Raw genomic sequence first — 20915 nt, 5'->3', positions numbered from 1 at the left:
TCTCCTATGGCCCATCATAGGAGTTTTTTTGTTTTCCTCTCCTCCGTGTCAGCTGGTGAAACAATCACATTCATGAATAAAGAGCTTCATGTACATCCTAAATCAACGGAAACCACTATGAACTGTTTTAATTAATTTAATTTGATTAATTAGATCTGGTTGTTCTGTTGTCAGCCTTAATGTATACATATTTTAATTAGAAAACTTTTTTCCTGATAAGAGCAAAGGTTTGTTTTGCACTTTAATGTTTATATTTTGTATAACAGTACCTGGTTGATTTTGTATTTAGTATACTTACATTTATTATAAAATGATCATAGTCTTAATTATAATAATCCAAGTAAATGTGGTTGATTAATCTGTGGAAAGCACCCTGAGTTGCATGTAAATGTATGATAAGGTGCTATATAAATAAAGTTATTATTATTATTATTCTGACATTTTTACTGGACTTTGCCTCTCAACATTCTACAATATTCATCCTTCCATTTTCAAACCAGTTTATCCTGAGCAGGGTTGCCGAGGAGCTGGAGCCTAACTCAGCAGGCATCGGGCACAAAGCAGGAACAATCCACCAACAGTCCACCGACAGAGTTAAAATACGCAGACACACCAGGACAAATTAACATCGCCAATCCACCTAACCTGCATGTCGTTGGACTGTAAGAGGAAACCCACATGAAGATGGGGAGAACATGCAAACTCCACACAGGGAACACTCAGGACATACACCCTGGCCTCCAACAACAGGTTTCATAAAGTTCTCTCTAAATCGTACATCACATTACAGTTGTACTTTTTCCCCTTCTGGCCTTAAACACATGGTGGGTATCTTTTACTGTTATCAATTGTTTTCTCATAAAGACACCATATTCTCAATTTCTGCTTCCTAAGCAAGGAAAATACTTTAGAACAAAGTTGCTCCTTTCACACCTAGTCACACAAAGTTCTTTGCTGTGGATCAGAGCAGTGTGTGTATGCGTGCAACTGACAGCTGTTTTGGGGTAAAATGCTCTATCACCCCCAGAGTGGATAAAAAGTAACCAGAGTGAAGAAAGAAAAAAACAAACAATTCTTTAAAAATATTTTATGGCTTCTCACTGGTAACCCTGACATGCAGAAAGACTCAGATGCATCACTTACCGCTCAACACTGTTGTGATGAATGCACCCATGGGATCCTCCCACTGCATATATCATCCCATCAATAACGCCCACTCCAATCCGGTTGCGGGGAACACTCATGGAGGAACATGGGGACCACTGGTTATTCATGGGGTTATAACAGTCCAAAGCATTTGAATCCATATTTCCATCGGGAGCATTATTTCTGCCTCCTACAGCATAGAATAAGCCACCGATCACACAGCCTGCTAGTCCACTTCGTGGCACCTGCAGGTCTTTCAGCCGGATCCAGGTCCCATCACAGGGGTTGTATGCCTCTAAATAGCTTAGAGATTGACGGTAGTAACCCCCAGCAGTGTAGATGAGCTGGGGCACACGTGGGGTGCGGCAGGACAGAACTTTGGTAGGTTTGTGCAAAGTGAGATCCTGGAAGATCTGTGAGAGGTAATCTTTGCTTTGAGTGTCCGACATGAGAATCTCACACTTCTGGAGCTGCATCTGTAGGAAGTGAGGTGTAAGGGAATGGCACCGCACAGCACGCAGAAGGGCATGGACAAAGGGCCGTCGGTTCTCACTGTCATATTTCACCCAGTCGATACATGCATGGAAGACCTCTGACTCACAGCGAACATTCAGCTCATCCCGGCTAATCAGGGTCACCAGCTGGCAGTGTGTAAGATTGAAGAACTCCTCCTGTTTAGCTACCTATCATAAAAAGATATAAACAACATATTGATTGAATTTCACTTGCAGACAAAGAGACAAAGCTGTGACAGCTAACCTTACACAAAGTACATATTAACTGATTTCTTTAAGTTGCAAACAGAACCTAAGCAAATCTGAAATAGAAATCCCACTGAGGGCTTGAAATGCAGATGTGCCAACAAGCGCAATTTAAATATTCATTGTGTCAGCAGGAACGTCACTAAATTCTAATAATGACTTTCCTACTGAAACACCCTTGGCTTAATTGTACCAAAATGAAAACAAACAAACAAACAAACAAGACTCAGGGGTGGTGAGAGGATTTAACATGGATGCAAAAAAAAAAAAAAAAAACAAATTTTGCTTTAACAGACAACAAATGATGTGAGTTCTCGGAAAGTTTATTTTGGGGGTGGATAAACTCCCTTCCAGTATTTGCTACTTTGTGATTCTAAACAAGATACGGTTCTAAATTGTTTGAGTGTGACTCTGAACTCATCCTTTGGAATTGGATGCTTGGCACAATGCAACGGACAATGCTCTAAAATCTTTACATCAAGTTTAGAAAGGATACATTAGTGTGTTTTTACACAGTCAATTAACACACACTCCGGTTTCCTCCCACAGTCCAAAGACATGCAGGTTAGGTGGACTGGCAATTCTAAATTGTCCCTAGTGTGTGCTTGGTGTGTGTGCCCTGCAGTGGGTTGGCACCCTGCCTTGCGTCCTGTGTTGCAGCAGACCCCCCCGTGACCCTGTGTTCAGATTCAACAGGTTGGAAAATGGATGGACATCGTTACATGCTCCCAATAAGCAGTTACTCCAGTGTAACCATTATTGGATGCCACTGAGCTCCAAACCACTCAAAAATGTCCAACATAGTCAGGGGTTCAAATAATGGATTTTTAATCCACCAAGCACTTTTACAATAAAGCACAGTCACTAACCATACAAACAATGAAGTTCTTTCCTCTCCTTCTGCCTCCAGTTGAGTGTCGCCCGCTGCCTCCCATATATGACTCCCCAAGGTAAGGCAGCCGGCATCTTTTTTTACTGGACCTGGAAAGGCTTCTGATGACTCAGCTAACTTGTGAGGAGCACTCCCGAGTTGTTGGAGAACCAGGGAAGTCCTCTCCTGACAGCAATCCCTAGCAACACCCAAAGACCCCAGGCAGGGTTGCACTTCTGGACTCCAGTTCCCCTGAGCCCCTGCAGTTGTCCAAGCTGGGACGCCTCCACTGGACCACTGCCTCCTAACATACAGCATGGGGGATGGAACTGCTCCAGGCCTTAGGCTTCTGTTCATTCAACCCCTGGCACCTTCCAGTTTGGCAAGAGGTCATGCTGTTGTCCAGCAGGATCTTCCATGGCACACACACCAACATTTTTCTCTGTAACCTGCCTTTCTTGCTGTAAGATACCAAGTAATGCAGTCTGCACTGCTGAAGCACTATTCTATTTTTACCTTTGCAGGCAAGCAATTCCATAATTTAGAATCAGGGTGAGAGATGCTAAATTAATGGACCAGAACTTTAAACTCTCACAAGACTGTTATATTGAAATAACCAACCAAAACATACAAAACATACTTAAAAATAAGTCATTCCATTTTCCTCCCTGCATGTATGTTAGTATAGTTGGCAGCTCTAAAATGACCTTGTGCCAGTGTGTGCATAATGGATGCCTTGCTATGGACTTTGCCATCCTGGCTTGGGTTGGCTCCTTAAGCACAATCATGCTGAGGCAAACCTGAACTTAATGAACAAGCTGGCATAACACATTGATCAAATATATGACCCTTGCACATTTGTTAAAATAATAATGGTGAAAAAGTAAAGAGGTTAGAAGTCAAATCAAGGCTGTGCTAAATTAAATATAACAATGTAGAATGCAGAACCACTGCAGTGACACATATCTTCAGTTACTACAGTAGGGTAAATCAGAGATAGTACTACGACATTTAACAAAAGACTCTTATAAATTGGGTTGATATATCCACAAACACAAGGGCTGCCTCATCAATCTCATGTTTTTTACACTTAAGAGTCGACATAGCACAGTCTAATCAAATTCAGAACCTTGATAACCATAGTGGCTTGCTGGTTTTGTTCCAGCCACTTTCTTAATTAGTAACCCGTTATTGCTACTGAATGAAGACTTTTTTGCCTTTACCTTAAATAACTTGTTTTTAAAGATCCAAAACCCTTTAATTGTTTCTACTAGTCAACAATAATGAGATGCAAAGCAAGCCAACAGATAACCAAATAACTTGGGAGTCTCAGACTTCAACCAAATGCCTAAATAGAAATCCATTTTTACATTTCCATAACTGTTGATTTTTCTTCCCCATTAAATATTTTTGTGAACTGCAAGATAACTTCACTTTTTCCGTGCAAACATTTTATAGAAACATACTGGATGATGGAAAAACAAGTGCAAATGGATCAAGTTAGTTAGTCATTTGTTGACTCAATTGCATTTCAGTATTTTTGGTTGCCAGTCAAGGAAGGAAGGAAGGAAGGAAAGAAACAGTTTTCTGAATCTTAATTTAATGTACCTGTTTAAGCCTATTCAGTCTATATTGACATTTTTGTTTTGCCACCTGCCTCTAATATTGTGAAATACATTAATTCAGCCGATTGTTATTTCTTTCTCTCAGATGCTTTTGCATTTAGTGATTGTGCATCAGTTTGAGAAAAATCTGGAAACTGAACTAAACAGAACTACTTGGTGGTCAGATTCTTAAAAACAAGCATTATGGAAAAACAAGTAAGGCTGGTGGTCTTGGGGAAGGGAGAGGGGAAACCTACAGCTACTTCTCCATAAGCTGAAACAATCAATTTGAATAATACATTAACTGTAAGTGAAGGAGAACATTTCTCACAGTTTCTAGAATCAATAATGAGAAAAACAACCACAGTCAAAGTCCAAACTGGTTTAAAAGTACAGGTCTGATAATTTAATGGCACAGATTTCCTGGAAGAATGTGATAATGTGCTGACATGTGATAATGTACGCATGTAACCCCAAGGCACAAGATAAATGACAATGCAGAAAATTGTGCTGCCTCATTCATCAGTCCAGCCCCGGTCTAACCTTAGATCGTACCACTCTGGAGGTCAGCACAATCTTCTTTTTAAAACGACGGTGCAACATTACCTGTTCTAGGTTTTAGGAATAACAGACCACCAAAGAGGGTAACAATGAAATTCTAACTTGTACACACTAATCAACATCTATCTTACCCAACTGTCCTCCATATCTGAAATCATGATGTTACCTTGATACTAGGTAGGTTTCTGCTGTTTCAGATTCGTTTAAATAAAGCCTCTAAACACATTAAAACACCTGTTACCTTACTGGCCTGTAAATGGTTCCAATTCTAGTGTACAGATTTCAATACATTTCCCACTCTTTCTCCAAAAGAAGAAATAAGCATAATAAAATACACATTACAAATAAAATTATATATATATATATATATATATATATATACAGTATATATATACATATATATATACATATATACATACATACATACATACATATATATATACACACACACACACACACACACAATAGCCTGCCATCCTAAAATTGGACTTTATTGGCAGGACAGAAATCTGGGTTCAACTACACTATATGCTAGACTTTTAAAGTAAATGATTCATTGTCAAGTAATTGTAAAGGTAGTAAACTAATTTGAGAACAGGAATGAATTCCCAGCTATGCATTTTCAGGCATAAAAATGGCTCATTTTCCACACTGCTCTTAGCAAGTGCTACAGACTCACTGAAAACCATTCTAGCGATTCAATATTCAAGTGTGAGATTTACATCAATTTTTTTTTACCAGGTCAAATGTCTCTCCTCAGCCTTCTGTAACACTGCCAGAGTTAGTGTGATTACTGAGGAGAATCACTAAAAATGAATTTCCAAGACTGTGTCCATGTGCAAAATTATGCACATGAAAAATATTAAACCAAAAACCATTAAAAAGGATGGTCATGTCCTATTAAAAAAAAAATCAGAAATAAAAAATGGAAAAAAGAAAAAAAAAAAACCCACACCTTGGATAAAAGTTTTTTTTGGAAGCTCCAATATTGGTTTACTGGCAGTATCAGAAAACTAGACTTAAAATACTATTTTAAAAATGAAATTACAACTTTCAAGAGAAACGTCTTGACAATTTCTATATAATTCTTCCGTATTTAAACCTGGATTGAGTAGCATCTTGTTGGTAACCATATAATCACTATAGAACAGAAGTCAGGTGACAATAGGCAATTTACTAAATTCCATGGCTATTACAAGTTTCCTGCAAGTTTGTTTTCTGCCATTACTTTAGTTAACAACTACCTGTTCAAGTGTTGTACTGCTCAATATAGACGTGAGCACCACAGTTACAAGAACTAGAATCCTGAAATGCCAAGAAACTTTATTTTGTAAATGTGATATTACAGTCATTTCTAATTGTTTTACAGTGCAACCCATGGGCAGAACATGTACAATGGCACACCTGACCCACACAGAATACAAAACACAGTTTAAACAACACGTAACAAAACAATCAAAATGTTCACTAATTCCAAGTACAGTATCTGTTCCTGTTGAAAGATGAACAAATATATCAGTTGTGATGGTTGGCAGGCATTCCCTAGTGTCCCTGTCAAGATGGTGCCCCCCCACCCCCGACAGGCTAGATAGCAGCATTCCCACTCCTCTGTACCCATATGGATAACCACAGGACATGCAAAGAACTGTAGTCTCATGGTGCAGCCCTACTGGATTCTGTGGGTGCCACCAGGGGGTGCCTACTTTCTGGGGCTTCTGCATAACCCAGAAGCACTTCCTACAGACCATGTCCTAGCGCTGAATTACCCACAGGTCTTACATAAAAGAAGCTGTGCTGCCTCACTCAGGCAATTTGGAATTGAGAGTGGAGGATGGACTTGAGACTTGTCCAGAAGTAGAAAAAGGAAACAAAGAAATATATTGTATTTGTGTAACTGTGAGAAGAAGCCTTTAAAAAGGTATTTTGTTGTACTAAACCTTTAATTTGAACCTGGGACTTGTGCCTGCGAGGTTGCGCCTGGGGATTGTCACGCAGCAATGTACCCTACAGATCACACAGTATAAAACAGATGGAAAAGCTAAAGTAATCACATTGTACAATTTATTTTAAGAACAGTTTCTGGATGAGATATATGAAGTAGGCACTGCCTGCTGTGCAGTCCAGTGCAGCTTCTGAAAAGGCTCAGGTCATCACATCTTCAGCACACTTCATTCATTTTAATGTAATTTTGTTGCTACTTTAATATGTTCATCTTAAAATATAACTAAACAGCTATAATACATATTGTATTGATCCTAAACTGTGATCACGCTCACAAAGACTCAACAAGATCTCCAAAAACTTAAAAATTATAGGTCAACAACAGATAAGCTTGATCTGGAATCATTTTGTAAGTGCCCAGAAAAAAGGAAATGCTTTCCAAAAATTATGTCCTAAACCCTTAAATTGCAGACTCTCACAACTACAATGCAATAGTGAGCACAACTCAACATCATACCGATTCAGAAAACGGATCTCAAGACCTAAAAATAGTGAAACAGGAGTGAAATAGTTACAGGATGCACAAGTAAAGCAACACATGCTATAATATGCTCAGAAAAGTTTGATTATTTATTTAAACACACACACACACACATATGCACAATAAACAGGGGAGATCAAAAGTACATTTACAGTTTTGGGTATGCAAAACAAATAGTTTATTCTTGTATTATTTGTTTATTAATTACTGTATTATTCACTTGTTTTATTTGTCTTCTTTTTATTGTCATTAGCTAGCAGACTACAAGAATAACCTGCATTTTTTCTTCTTCCATACAAACAACTGTAAACCTCTTTGCTCACTCCTGCGTGTATGTGTGTTCATTATATTAATATCGATCTATCAATATATCTATACTCACACACACACACTGTATATTTAAATAAAATACTGTGTGTGAGATGGTCAATAGCTATTACCAAAGCATTACAAAGTTTAAACTTATTAAAGTTGTTACTATAAAGATTGTTAATACACAGTAAAATTCACTGCACCGTTTTCTGTAAGGGTTCTTTGTTAAACTATAGAGAAAGGGGGGAGGGGGACTCCACCTGATCCCATTATGAACTTTAAGAACACACCCTTTAAATAATGGCAGAGGTGTGCTTATTCTGGACAATGTATATAGTGTGGGATACCAGTCATACAGTACATCCCTCTAACATTTGCAGTGCAGCACCAGGTCACCTTTCTACAAATTTGTATATCCATCATCTCCAGACAGAGGAGTAGCATCAGTGACAGACTGAGGAGATCGTTCCTCCCCCACACTATGCAACTCTTCAATTCCACCCGGGGGAGTAAATGCTAACATTATTCAGTTATTGTCTGTTTTTACATGCATTTTTATTACTCTTTAATTTTAATATTGTTTTTTTTGTATCAGTATACTGCTGCTGGATTATGTGAATTTCCCCTTGGGATTAATAAAGTATCTATCTACATAGCACAGACAGGACAAACACTGTCATTTCTTAGATGTAGCCCTATTTGAAATTAACATTACTCCAATACTCTTCGGAATGCAATGTAATGATGTGCAACTGACCTAGGGTTCAACAAAAGATATTATATAACAGCTTGTATTCTGTTACAGGTACACTTTGCAGCATTCTGCCCAACTCAATTAGATTTCCTGGGAAAACTAACAAATGACATGAAGTGGATGATAGAACAAAATAAAACCAGGAAACATATCAGAGCTTATAATCTCTCACAATGGGTCACAGTTGGAATATGAAAGCTGATAGTTCAAATTGATTCCACTACTGTTGGGTGTTTGTTTTCAGAATTCAGAAGAAAACAATGGACGAGATATTGCTTGGTCTGATCAATCCCAGTTTTTGCAGATTCACAATTAAGGGAAAACAAACATGGTAAAAAGTCAATGAGCCCATTTATATAGAACTTATGGATGTCAATAATAAAGAGTAGTGGTAATGTAATACTGTACTGTGAACTGAGTAAAGGTTTAACAGTAAGGACACAATACATCAGATCTTCTGGAAAACACTGGTGACTGTGCAGGTTTCAAAGGTTTACAAAATAGCTTTTTCCTCAAAAGTATCAGGAACTGTTTAGAGGAAGTTAATATTTTGATATCTGATCTGGGGCTTTTCAAGACATTAGCTGAATTATTGTTTTGCTAAACTGTATTTCCAGTTAATACTGAGGCCTTTGTACGTTTTCAGTGGGCAGAATTTTGGCACTATTGTGCAAGAACTGATTCGATCCACAGTCCATTCAGCTTCAATATAGTTCTACATAGTTATTGTGTGTCTATATGTGTTTTTTCAAGGTTTACCAGTTTCTTTCCGCATTTCAAAATCATGTTTATTAAGTTGAATAGTGACAGAATATTAAAATGAAAGAATAATTCAAACAAGAACAGGACATGGAGTTCAACAAATATCGCCTATTGCAATTTACGTTCGATCATTCAAGTGAATTTTGAACATGCAAAAGTATGAACAACATTCAATTTTGCAATTTATTCCATATACAGGTAGTCCCCAAATTACGGAAATCCGACCTACGGCTTACGAACGGGGCCGCAGCTGCGACGCATGCACCTCAGTAACAGCCGCTCTGTCATCTTCAGCCTGGGGACCCTGCAAGCAGTGGCTGGAGGGGGGCGATTTCGCTGCTTGCGCAGTGTAGTGTCCCTCGGGTTCCCACTGGCAAGCGGTGACCCGTGGTCCATAGTCACCGGGGCCACAGCTATCGCTTGTGTGCAGGACGGAGGCTTGATGGGGCTGTTCGCTGCCTGCCCACCATGCCGCCTCGGTTACTGCCCCTGACTGGACACAGGCTGGATGGAGCGGACTGGGGCATTTCATGCCGCCCCCATTCATTCTCAACAGCAAGCCTGCTTGTACTGTTACGCACATAGCAGGAAGTTGTCTCTTGTCAGTACATCAGATGTGTTGACGACAGATGCCTTCCAGCTGTGATAGCGTTTACAGTGCTGTGAAGAAGAGCTCATCTTAACCTTTTGTCTTCATCCTTCAAGAATGTCTCTGAAACACAAATCTGATGCAAGTGCTGGTAATAAAGGTAAAGAAGAGAAAAACCATCACCATTGAAAATAAAATACAAATAATAAGGTCAGAGAGAGGTGAAACTCCATCATTCATTGGTAGAGTACTTGGTTACAGTCGGTCAACAATAGCATTTATTAAAATAATGTACCTGTTCCGACTTACATACAAATTCAACTTAAGTACAAACCTGCCTGTATACGATTCTCCGAGTGAAGAAAAACTTCAAAATTTGTGTGAAAAGTACCTTTAATGCTGTCCAAAACCAATGAAGTACACTGCACCAATTTTTTATTGTTCTGAACACTTTATTCATATCGCCTCTTAAGCTTTTGTTGTTTTACTCCAAATAAACAGCTCTTTCCGAAATTTTGTCCTAGCACAAACCTTGTAGTCCTGCAATCAGTCTACTGTAGATGCTATTCTCTGGACTTTTCTACCATTGTAATACACAAATCAGAACTACACATTATACTACAAGATGAGTCCTCACTAGCGCTGTGAACATCTTCAGAATAATCTTGATTTATGTCACATAACCTTTGATGAATCACTTCTGCATACTGTCTAGATCAAGACACTGCAAACTTCAAAGTGCTACCAACCCTATAGATTTTGTATTAAGTTCTATAAATTTTACTTCCCACATACTGTATAGCATTTTATCTGTCCAAGTCTCAATTCAGTTCAGGTTAATCTGTAATGATTCTGTGGACTCATGGGTATCTATTTTTCCAGCTAAATTTAGCGTCCTCAACAAAATTAGCCAGCTTGTTAGTTACATACTGTATTTACCTAGATGATTCTATAAACTAAAAACAGCTGTGGACAAAACCTACATTTTTGACAAGCACTACTTTTAACATCACCCATTTCAGAAAAGGTTTGTGCTACCATAACCCATTCTTTGCTGAATGTGTTTGAGGCAAGTTTACACTCATTTACACAGTGCACCTGCACAGCTTCTTAACCATGTTTATATTTTAAAAATTTGATCCAGTTTGTTTATATCAGACTTTGGCACATTTGCTTAAACAGAGTTGGAGTTGACCATTAAATGGACAGAAACATGTTTCAGTTTAAGGTTTCTCAAAATTTAGTACAGGGGATGCGGTCAACCTTCCTTTTATATATTTATTTTTTAACCAGCTTAGTTAGGAGATTCTACTCAGCAGGATGTTTTCCAAATCACTGGTCAGTAAGAAGAATTTACACCTTAAAGTGATTCCAGCTCCTTGCAAGACAGACACACACACACACACACACACACACTATACTGGACCAATTTAGAAATGGCAATTACTCGAGCTACCACCTCTCTGGAATGTGAGAGGAAATCCAAATAGCTGAACTCCAACAGAAAAACACCAATTCTACACAAACAACAGCCAGGCCAAATAATGAACCTAACACGAATTATCATTCCACAAGGTCAACCAATTTTCTAAATATTAAATTAAATGTCTGCAAAATAAGATATCAACCATAACCATCATAGATAGTACCATGGATGCATTCATATAGACACATTTTAATTTGCAGCACATGAATGTTTAGTTTTTGGGTGGCAATCAGACAGACATATGCACTCTCTATACCAAACAGTTCTGTTAAGTTAGCCGAGGGAAGGAAAGATGGGGGAAAATAAACACCCACACACTTTACAATCTCACCTGTCTTGATCACCAGAGTCTATGTAATGCCTTGTTATTTTGGGAATACTTTTCACCAAATACAACCAATTTTGAATGATGCATTATTCTGTCTTTCTAGCTTATCAATTATTGAAAAACACTTCAGCATTTACTAGGGGACATTGGAGTAACAAAGGGGTTTCTAGAGATTAAATTTCAAGAGCACAATCAAATCACAGTAGTGACTCACTACAATTAAAAAGAATGTTCATCTCAGGCAATGATTTGAAAATGTGTGTAAAATCTCCAAATATTCTTTATAAACATTTTTTTTTTGTCTGAAAAAAATTCATAAGTGGCAATCTTTGAGTGTTATGTTCATCCTCATTAGTTATTATTAATTTTCCACAATGTACGTATTCAAATCACAAACACAGACATAAAAAGAGCACTGTGATGGACAAACTGAAAAACAGTACAACACAATACACATTATGGACCTGAAGATTCACACAGCTGTATTTTTACTGTTCCTAAAAGCTGAATAAAGCTTAGTTTTAACCAGACAAATGCTGCGATCCCCATGAAGCCCTCACCTCACTGTCTTCCATGAATGGGAATGAAGTTCGTTACTCACAGGGTTGCTTCTGGTGGCAACCAGACTCAACATCACCTACTTGGTTAAAGACAAAACACAGTGATCTTATGTTGGAAGCCACCTATTTTGCAGAAGAGATACTTTTAAAATGCTAGGTTTTACTTTCTAATGACTCTTGACTTGACCATATTCACAGCTGGATTCAACCTAGGAACTTGCAGGTATTCTTTGGTATTAAGACTATTACTATAATTTGTTTTTAATACAACAAAACCTTACTTTAACGTACAATGAACTTCATGCAGTTCTTCAAAACAATTTGGTCTACTGATCAGTGAGCCAAAGCAAAGAAGTTGAATCAATTCAATCTGGTTAAATTTTGCTGACAAACACAAAACTGCAAACAGGATCAGTTTACCACTAAAGCAATAACATATAAAATAAACTAAATTATTATGCCACCTGTGCTATAAATGAAAAACACTGGTTTTCTCACTTTGAACCAATATTCCAAAAGGCATCAGCTGGGAAATATGTTTTAAACTATTGTTTTGAAAAAGAGAGCACTTTCAAATCCTACTAACCTCACTGAAGTTTAGGTAGATGTATTCACGAGCTTTCTGATGAAGTTCTGTGCACCCAATCTGCTCTGCAAAGTTGGCAATACCTATGGCGTTGCTGGGATCCAACTGCTGCACCAGGAAATCACAACAGGCCTTGACCACGCTGTCTATCTGGTACATAACGGCACCATTCATCACATGGATCACACATTTCTCCCCAACCGAGATACTGGCAGTGTAAGAGAACTCAATCAGTCGCTGCATCACCTACAGAAAGGAATCAGTTTGATCATTATATATAATATTTACTATAAAAATACTTTTTCAATTATTTCTCGGTCCATTTTCTAACTCTCTTATCCAGTACACAATTATGGGCAGCTACCTCCTATCCCAACAGGACTAAGCACTACACAGGAACCTGTTCTAGACTAAGCGCCTATTCACACTCATGCACACAACTACACCTGGTCAATTTACAGCTGTCATAGTAACACTTGAAAACATGAATGTTGGGCAGACTGCCCCAAGGAAAACCAAGCAGCAATTAAAAGTAGCTACAAAACACCAAACATAAAATGCACAAGCTTAGATTTGAACCAAGGGCAGCAACTCTAACATTTGTGGTAAAATGCTGTCCTTTATTTGTGTTGTACACACACACACTCCCACTCCTTTAAAGTAATTCTGCTAATACTCCATACTGTTTCAGCTACTCATTTTCTTTCCATCGATTCATCATTTCAATATCTAATGTCTCTTTTAGGATTTAGTCAGACAATTCAATAAACTATAAATTTTTGCATGTAATGTACTTTCAAAAAGAATTTTTAAAAGACAAAGAAATTTAAATTTTTTCAAATTTCTTAGTAAGGTGAAACTAATACAAAAGAGCACCAAGAAATCAGTGTAGTTTAAGAAGAGAGGTCTATAAAACCAAAACCCATTTTGTAGGAATAAAATGGGGGTGACTGTGTGATAGGGTTTTAAAACCAATATACTGGAAGCCAACATTTTTGTATCAGGCCCAGTAACGTAGTTTAGAACTACTGTATTATGCCTAATTTGTCCAAAAACAACGGCATTGCTTACTGAAAATGCCTTTATTTGGTAATTAACCAGGGTAAAGACTTTACAGGTGTTCACATATGCAGCTGACAGGTTGCTCTTTGGCCTTCATCTGAACCCCATTATAAAACTGCAATAAAGGAAATCTGCTCAAATATTACAAAGAGAGAAGAAGTTGAGTTTAATCAGCAAAACAGGGTTATACTCTGAGTATCTCAGTAAAAACTAGTATTAAATCGCAGGAGGCTAGCTCAATTTGACTTTAAGGATTAAAAGAAGATCCTTTGTCTCAATGCTGCAACATTACAATTAACCAAAAAAAGAGGAATGTTGGCAGATTTAAATATTTTCAATTTGAATTACCAATCATTCCAGAACTCAATACATGTATAATTTTTTTTTTACTTGGTCTAAAATGTGTGACATTTTTTATTATGTTCAAAGCCCATTATCTGGTCATATGTTCCCACATCCAGAGTCTTCTTTAACCTGCTTTTCCTCTTCTTTCTCCCATCACACTGCACTTCATCCAGCCATTTTTCTTCCTTTGTTCCATGTGTCAAAACCAAACAATCCTGCTTCTCACCACACAGCACAAGACTCCACAATAATCTTTTGAGATCAGCCATAGTTTTCCTACCACCATAGGGAAATGTCAAGTGTCCTTTCCTACACAGGTTTCACCTTCATCAGCCACCTCACTTCATTACAGTATGCAACTTGTCAAATACTCAATCTATTCACTTACTAGAATATTATGGGCAATGAAGACAGACTCCTCTATAGTTCTTGGAAAGTTTTTGATACACTATTCCTCTTTACTATCACATATCAGCATGCATGATCCATGTTCAAAATGTTACCCACGTATGAATCTCTCTACATTCTTCAAAACAACCACATTACTGACAAAGTTCAAAACCACAGTATCATGCAACTTTTCCACACTTAACAGTAAAGAAGTTTTTTAAATTCTAAAGACCAAGTTCCCAATACACATTTTAAAAAAAAAAAAAATCAGCATCCAGAACCATATACCTTACAAAAAGCTCCCAATAACACTTCTACTGCTCAAATCCAACCCACTCACCTGAGCCATTCCTCCTGCACTTTTGGCATTTACTGCTTTCAACTTAAAGCCCTTCACCTCAACACAAACTTCCTATTTCTGCATTTTCTCCAACAATAGCTTTACTTTTCTATCTTAGTAAAACTCCACCCTTTATATCTCTCATGGCAGTGGCAGATACTTATACACCACCAGTCTGGTCATCAGTTAATCACAAAAGCAAATTGCAACACACGAAGAACAGATCTTTAGTGAAGCACCATAATTGTTCACCTTAACTTTATTTGCGTTGCAACTGATATATATTTATTCTTGGGACTGAAACCAAACAACCGATCACATATTTCCACTACATCCAAGATACATTTGGCACACCTACTCAAAACTTGCTTCCTGCTCCAAACTTTTGATCACTGATAGGAACCTTTGTATACTGGAATAAAACATAGACTGTCATGTGTCTTCATCTCACCTCTAATAATGATATTTTGGAGACATTTAATGAATACGATAGGAGAGGTTGATGGGCTGGATGACCTTTATGTCTTTAAGATTGTCCTAATCTGCAGTAGGTTTTTCAGAATCACACTGTACAAATCAGTGATCCATTTAGCTGTCTCCACTGCTTTATCTTATTTTCTTGTTCAACAGTTCCACATCTTTTCAATTTGCGAGTCTGTGTTATACCTGTATGTTTGTCCATTTGCCTGCCTATCAAGCTGTTGGTCTCCCAGTCACTCTTTTCTGGCACCTGCCTTTTTCCCTCCTGTCCTTCAAATGCTCTATTGGTCTCATTCCATTATATATGAAATCATGTGCAAATTATCCATGTTAAAAACTACAACATATTTACTCACCTTTCTGTCGAACACCTTATCCCATTTTACAATCAAAAATGTACTTTCCCTAGTACTGTCACTGCTGCTTATCCAGAAACCCATTTTATAAGTTCCAAGTATTTAAAGGAAGCTACTTCATACTTTGTAGTTATTTAACATTTCTTAAAATAGATCAAAATAAACAATTTGAGGTCATACAAGCAAAAATAAAAAAAAAAACTCAGTTTTCTGATAGCACAATTTACATAAAACTCTTTCAATTACTTCTACATGAGCTAAACACTATGATATATCATTACTATTTGAATTTGGGTGAATTCTCCTAAATCAGCTGCACCATAACCTCTCACCTTTGGGTGAATCCCTTCAATTGGTACCACCTCCATGCCACATTCCTTCAGACCATTGGTGAACATAGCTCGAAATACCGGCGAGGAAGAAGCCAGTACAATCTTGTGGGCCATGAAGTCCACTGCATCAAGGTCATTGTACTTGACACGCAAAGTGACATCGCAGAGCTGCTTGTCCTGCCGTAACTCATTCATGATGCTGAAGGCCTGTGCTGTATGGTTCTCCAGTGTGTAGCTGAAGACACGGTGGCCATTCTTCGAGGATGGCGTCACCTGTGCTTTGCACTCTGTTGCCAAGTACATTACTGTGATAGGTGAATTGCTGAGTGACACATTGTTCGCAGAAGTTAATAGTAGAGGGGAGGAGATGCAAAAATGAAATTAAAATGGGGAGGTTTCGGGAATATTTTCAGCTAACAGATCATTAGTTCACTTCTTTATTAAAATGTTGCATTTTTAAAAAATATCAACTGAACTTTGTAACTTTATCAATATGTGACAAAATATTTGCAATCCTGTGAAAATGAATTCTTTCACACTGAAATTAGTGTTCTCAGTTTTACTTGGTCAGGTGAACATAAAAGCCAAATTGCTTGAGAGCAACATATTTAAAAAGGATGTTCTCAAAGCAAATGGACACAGAGTCCTTGCATTACAATGCTCCCACTCACATTATTCAGCAAGAGGTTAAGGAGTCATAATATTTTACACAAAATATTAACAAAAGACAGAAAACCTTGTGTATATGATCCCTGACAGAAAGTAAAAGTGAGGTAGAGAATCCAGATAGCAGAAAAGTAAAAAAAAAAAAAAAGATTAATGAAAGTAAAAATTATTTGAATCCCAAACTGATTGTTTCCACAAAATGTAACTTATTATAAAAAGTGCATTATTGGTATCCAGTTTTTCTTGAATTTTTATTCCTTCATGAATTTCAAGGTCCTGTTTTTAAAGTCTGGGAAGAGACCTGTACAGTTCCATTGATACCTGGGGAAAAAACAAAGAAATATATTATAAATTTCTGTCATGTAAGAAAGTCACTGGTAACATTTTAGGCTAGTTGATGTTCCACTGTTGAGCTTACTGTAAGAATTTTCACTTTTATGTATTCATTAAACAATTATCTTCATGTCATAGCAGTAACCAAGTAAAGGGTGCTTGAGATACACTGGACAAAACTGACCATTAGCAGCTGAACTAAAGAAGCTTTTTAACAGCCAAGGAAGTAAACATGGATACATCTTATGTATAGTACTGTAATAACAGCCTAACATACTCAGACACTGAACAATCTAACACTCTTCTTCTTTAAAATTTTTAGCTCTTGTTGAAAACCTGACAACATTGTACCAGATGGCAGATTTGCATTTGGTGTCTCATTCTCCATCAGAGTTAAACCACTATTCCTCATGCTCAATCCTGTTACAGTTGTCAAACAAGCAAACTAATCAATAGAGAGTAAAATAGGGAGTAACATTTTTATATACAAACTGTTAAATTACACAAATTAAAAACTAAACTACATATTTCAAAGTTGATTAAGTGACTCACTCATTCGCTTGCTCATTTACAAAAATACTATTTTCTGTTTGGTCAAATTGGCAGGGTAAAGTACATTTTGAATATCAATTTTTAGGGTTAACCCTGGCCACAACAGTATAAATATATAAATACCCCAAAAGCTTTGACTATTTGACTGAAATTTTGGGATGTTAGAGAAAAAAGAAAATTAGCAGACATGTGTTTTTCTATTTCTTGACATTTATCAGTAACAATTCTGTAGCAAGAGCAGCATACCTAGGCAACACTTTTTTGTTTTTTTACTTCAGCTGTCATGATGTGAAAAATGGTGTGTACAGTTCAATCAAATGAACGCCACAAGCACAAGAGCAAAACTGTACAAGTCAAGGCTGTAATCTCACCAAGAAATGGGGCTGCCAGTGAGTGAAAAAGGGCAGCTGCTCTTCACAGGAAAAAGAGATGAGGCAAGAAGCAGCATATAAAATGAGATGTGAAATGGATAAAGTTAGGTGAAACTCAAAAAATAAATAAATAAATAAAACGTGGTTAGTGAGTGGCCTACTTGGGTACATGCAGTATTCCTGTTCTGTTGGCTTCTTTTTAATCCTTGCACTGCAATAAAATGCACTCTTATGTACATTGACAAGTGGCTTGGTGGTAAAATACATACAATATTGTGGAGAACTGGGGTGTCCACTTGGAAGTCAGACCCTGAAGTGCCATTGCATTCTAGTAAGTAAAGCAGAAACTGGGACTGCTGGTACAATGTACCAGGCCACTTCATGCCCTATGTACAATTCAAGCCAGCGACAATGACCTACCCTGGTCAGATTAAATGCTCAATAAAGGGGTCCCCCATGGACACAACACAGAGGCGGTGGAAATTATATTTCTTTTCACCTGTTAGCTGTACAGTGGTTAAAACACAGTTAATTCCACTGGACACATAAATGTGCAGCATGTAAACATCAATTCTGTATGTAATAAGTTAAAACAACAAATCAGTGTATATTGCTTTTGACATAAACCCCTCTGTAATGTTACAAGATTACAGATCAAAGTGTTACATTCAAATCTGAATGAAAACACTTACAGTTCTATAGGATCTGCTCCAGGGTGAAATTATATTTTTTCCCAAAATTCCTAGTATACCTACAAATTACTGTTTTGAATTAAAAATATACAGCTTCCTGTAAATTTGTGTTTTGCGATGACCATTAACAAAAGAAAAGTCACTAACAAAACCAAGAATCAATCTTCAGTAGGAATGTCTTACTCATGTGCAATTCTATGCAGCATTTAAAGAGTACCAGTGGACTAATAATATTACCACCAGAGTGGGTAGAGGTGTGGTATGGAATATTGCATACAGAAAAGTACTCACATCTGACTAACCAATGCTACTATAACAAAGTCCAATTGTCTTAGGAACTTCCTGGGCGAAGCTGGGTAACATAGCTAGTAACAGTATAAAAACAACATTTTTATTCACCTTAAGCGTGTTTAGAAATGCTTAAAAAAATATATATTTTTCAGGTTATAGATTCACAAGTATATGATACAATTAAGTGATAATCAGATAAACAAAAAAAAGCCACAAAGACAAACAAAAAAACCCCGACAAATCCTAAACTGAAAGCTTCTACAAAAATTCTACAACATCAACACAGGAATACTGATGATGCTTCTTTTGTTTCCTAACCAATTTCTTACTCTGGCAACTTCTAAGACTTTCCAGACCTTCTAGTTAAATAATGCAAGATCTGTCTTTGCTGGCTTTAAAATGCAGTTCAACAAATCTTTAAAAGTGGTATAAAAGTCATACTTATTAATACACATGTCCACCTCACTCCTTTTTATCCACTTCATTCAACAATGTTCCTAAGATTGCACTAACCTCTAATTAGTGTTTCACAATTGTTATTACTATAATTAAGTTTAAGTTACACGAAATCATTCATTATAATAGAGATGTTCAAAAGAGAGAGAGAGAGAGAGAGAGAGAGAGATATATATATATAAAAAAAATAATCTCCATACACCCTCTGATATTTCATCTTTTGCTGATATAAAAGGTGAAACCAAGACAAATTAGGTCACAGATTGGGATGCCACATAAACATATACTTTAGTACCAAATCTGAATCTAAATTCCAAAAACATATCAGAGTACTACTTTTTTTTTTTACAACACCAGTGGTACCAAGTCATAGTTGGAACTGCACTATGTGCGACTATGAGTCGACAAATTCGTTCAGAAGGCACAATAATACGTTATAATAACTTAAGTAAAAACTACATATGAAAATGCCTGACAGCGGTGATGATACAGCACCACATTATGTCAAAAAAAAAAGAAAAAACAGCAAAAGTAATGTCTGAAAGTGCTTTGTGTTCAATACAGGAGAATTTTAGCGCTCAATTGCAGGAATTGACCTTATTACAAGAACATAAGCTTTCATTATTGCCACTTTTATTTCATTATGAAGTTAGTTCAGAAAAAGATTAGTGCATGCTTAAGAGCGAAATGATTTACAATTAGATGTGAATTGGAATTGTTCAACTAGTAGTGTTAGAAATTTCTAAGTGGATATGAAATTGTGGCTATATTAAATCTCATTTTAATATTCTACACTGTCTGGATAAAGCAATGGAGGATATGTATTCATTCTCTGTTTGTAAGTCTACAGATCTGCCCCCTTCATGAATCCACCCATTTTCTTAATGGCATATACAGAATGGGCAAAATAGCACACTCCATGGCCGAATACAAATCTGCAAATACTAAATTTGTACTACTCATTTTGGTTTTGAAGTCAAAATAACGTTCGTTAGTGTAACCCTTATGTGATGCAAAAAATGAAAGCACATGACATATTTGAATGGTACGCTGGTGCGTGCAATGCACTCTCAGATACAATGAACTGACTACAAGTAAAATCAGTCCAGTTAATTGACAAATTCTGGATATGTATATAGGCATAAGGTATTAACTTAAGTCTGACCACTTTAAAGATACCTTGAAAACAGCAAAGCTTGTACTCAGAAGCACATGGAGTTTGTGACATTTTAAATTTGAACTGATTTAACTCATCTGTCAAGTATTAGTTGTAAGTTGTCATAACAAGCGAACGATGCAAATGTAATCCTTAGAATAGCAAATGTAAAAAACCACAACGGAGTTATTCTCTGACAAACCAAACTTTAATGAGCAGGTTGTTTGAAAAACAGCTTTAAAGAGTTTGTTTAAATGAAAATATTCTGAATTATCTTGGAATTTGCTAATT

The 20915-nt window shown here is 37.0% G+C and overlaps 1 protein-coding gene across 2 annotated transcripts in view; it reads right to left on the bottom strand.

Annotated features, from left to right (window-relative positions):
• The window catches only part of keap1b (kelch-like ECH-associated protein 1b), a 30647-nt gene that overhangs the window by 6211 nt on the left and 3521 nt on the right, over window positions 1-20915 (bottom strand). The window contains exons 2-4 of one of the 2 annotated variants that reach the window (XM_039772687.1): window positions 16108-17094; window positions 12803-13048; window positions 1144-1829 (exon numbers count right to left, since the gene is read on the bottom strand). In XM_039772687.1, coding sequence (XP_039628621.1) covers window positions 1144-1829; window positions 12803-13048; window positions 16108-16410 — 1235 coding nt within the window. In that variant the 5' untranslated portion in view covers window positions 16411-17094. The remainder of the gene's footprint in view (window positions 1-1143; window positions 1830-12802; window positions 13049-16107; window positions 17095-20915) is intronic. The other variant, XM_039772688.1, reaches the window with a different exon arrangement.

Source organism: Polypterus senegalus, chromosome 12 (assembly GCF_016835505.1).
Source record: "Polypterus senegalus isolate Bchr_013 chromosome 12, ASM1683550v1, whole genome shotgun sequence".
NCBI lineage: Eukaryota > Metazoa > Chordata > Cladistia > Polypteriformes > Polypteridae > Polypterus > Polypterus senegalus.
The sequence above is the reverse complement of the archived record's forward strand: the minus strand, read 5'-3'. Positions and strand labels throughout refer to the sequence as shown.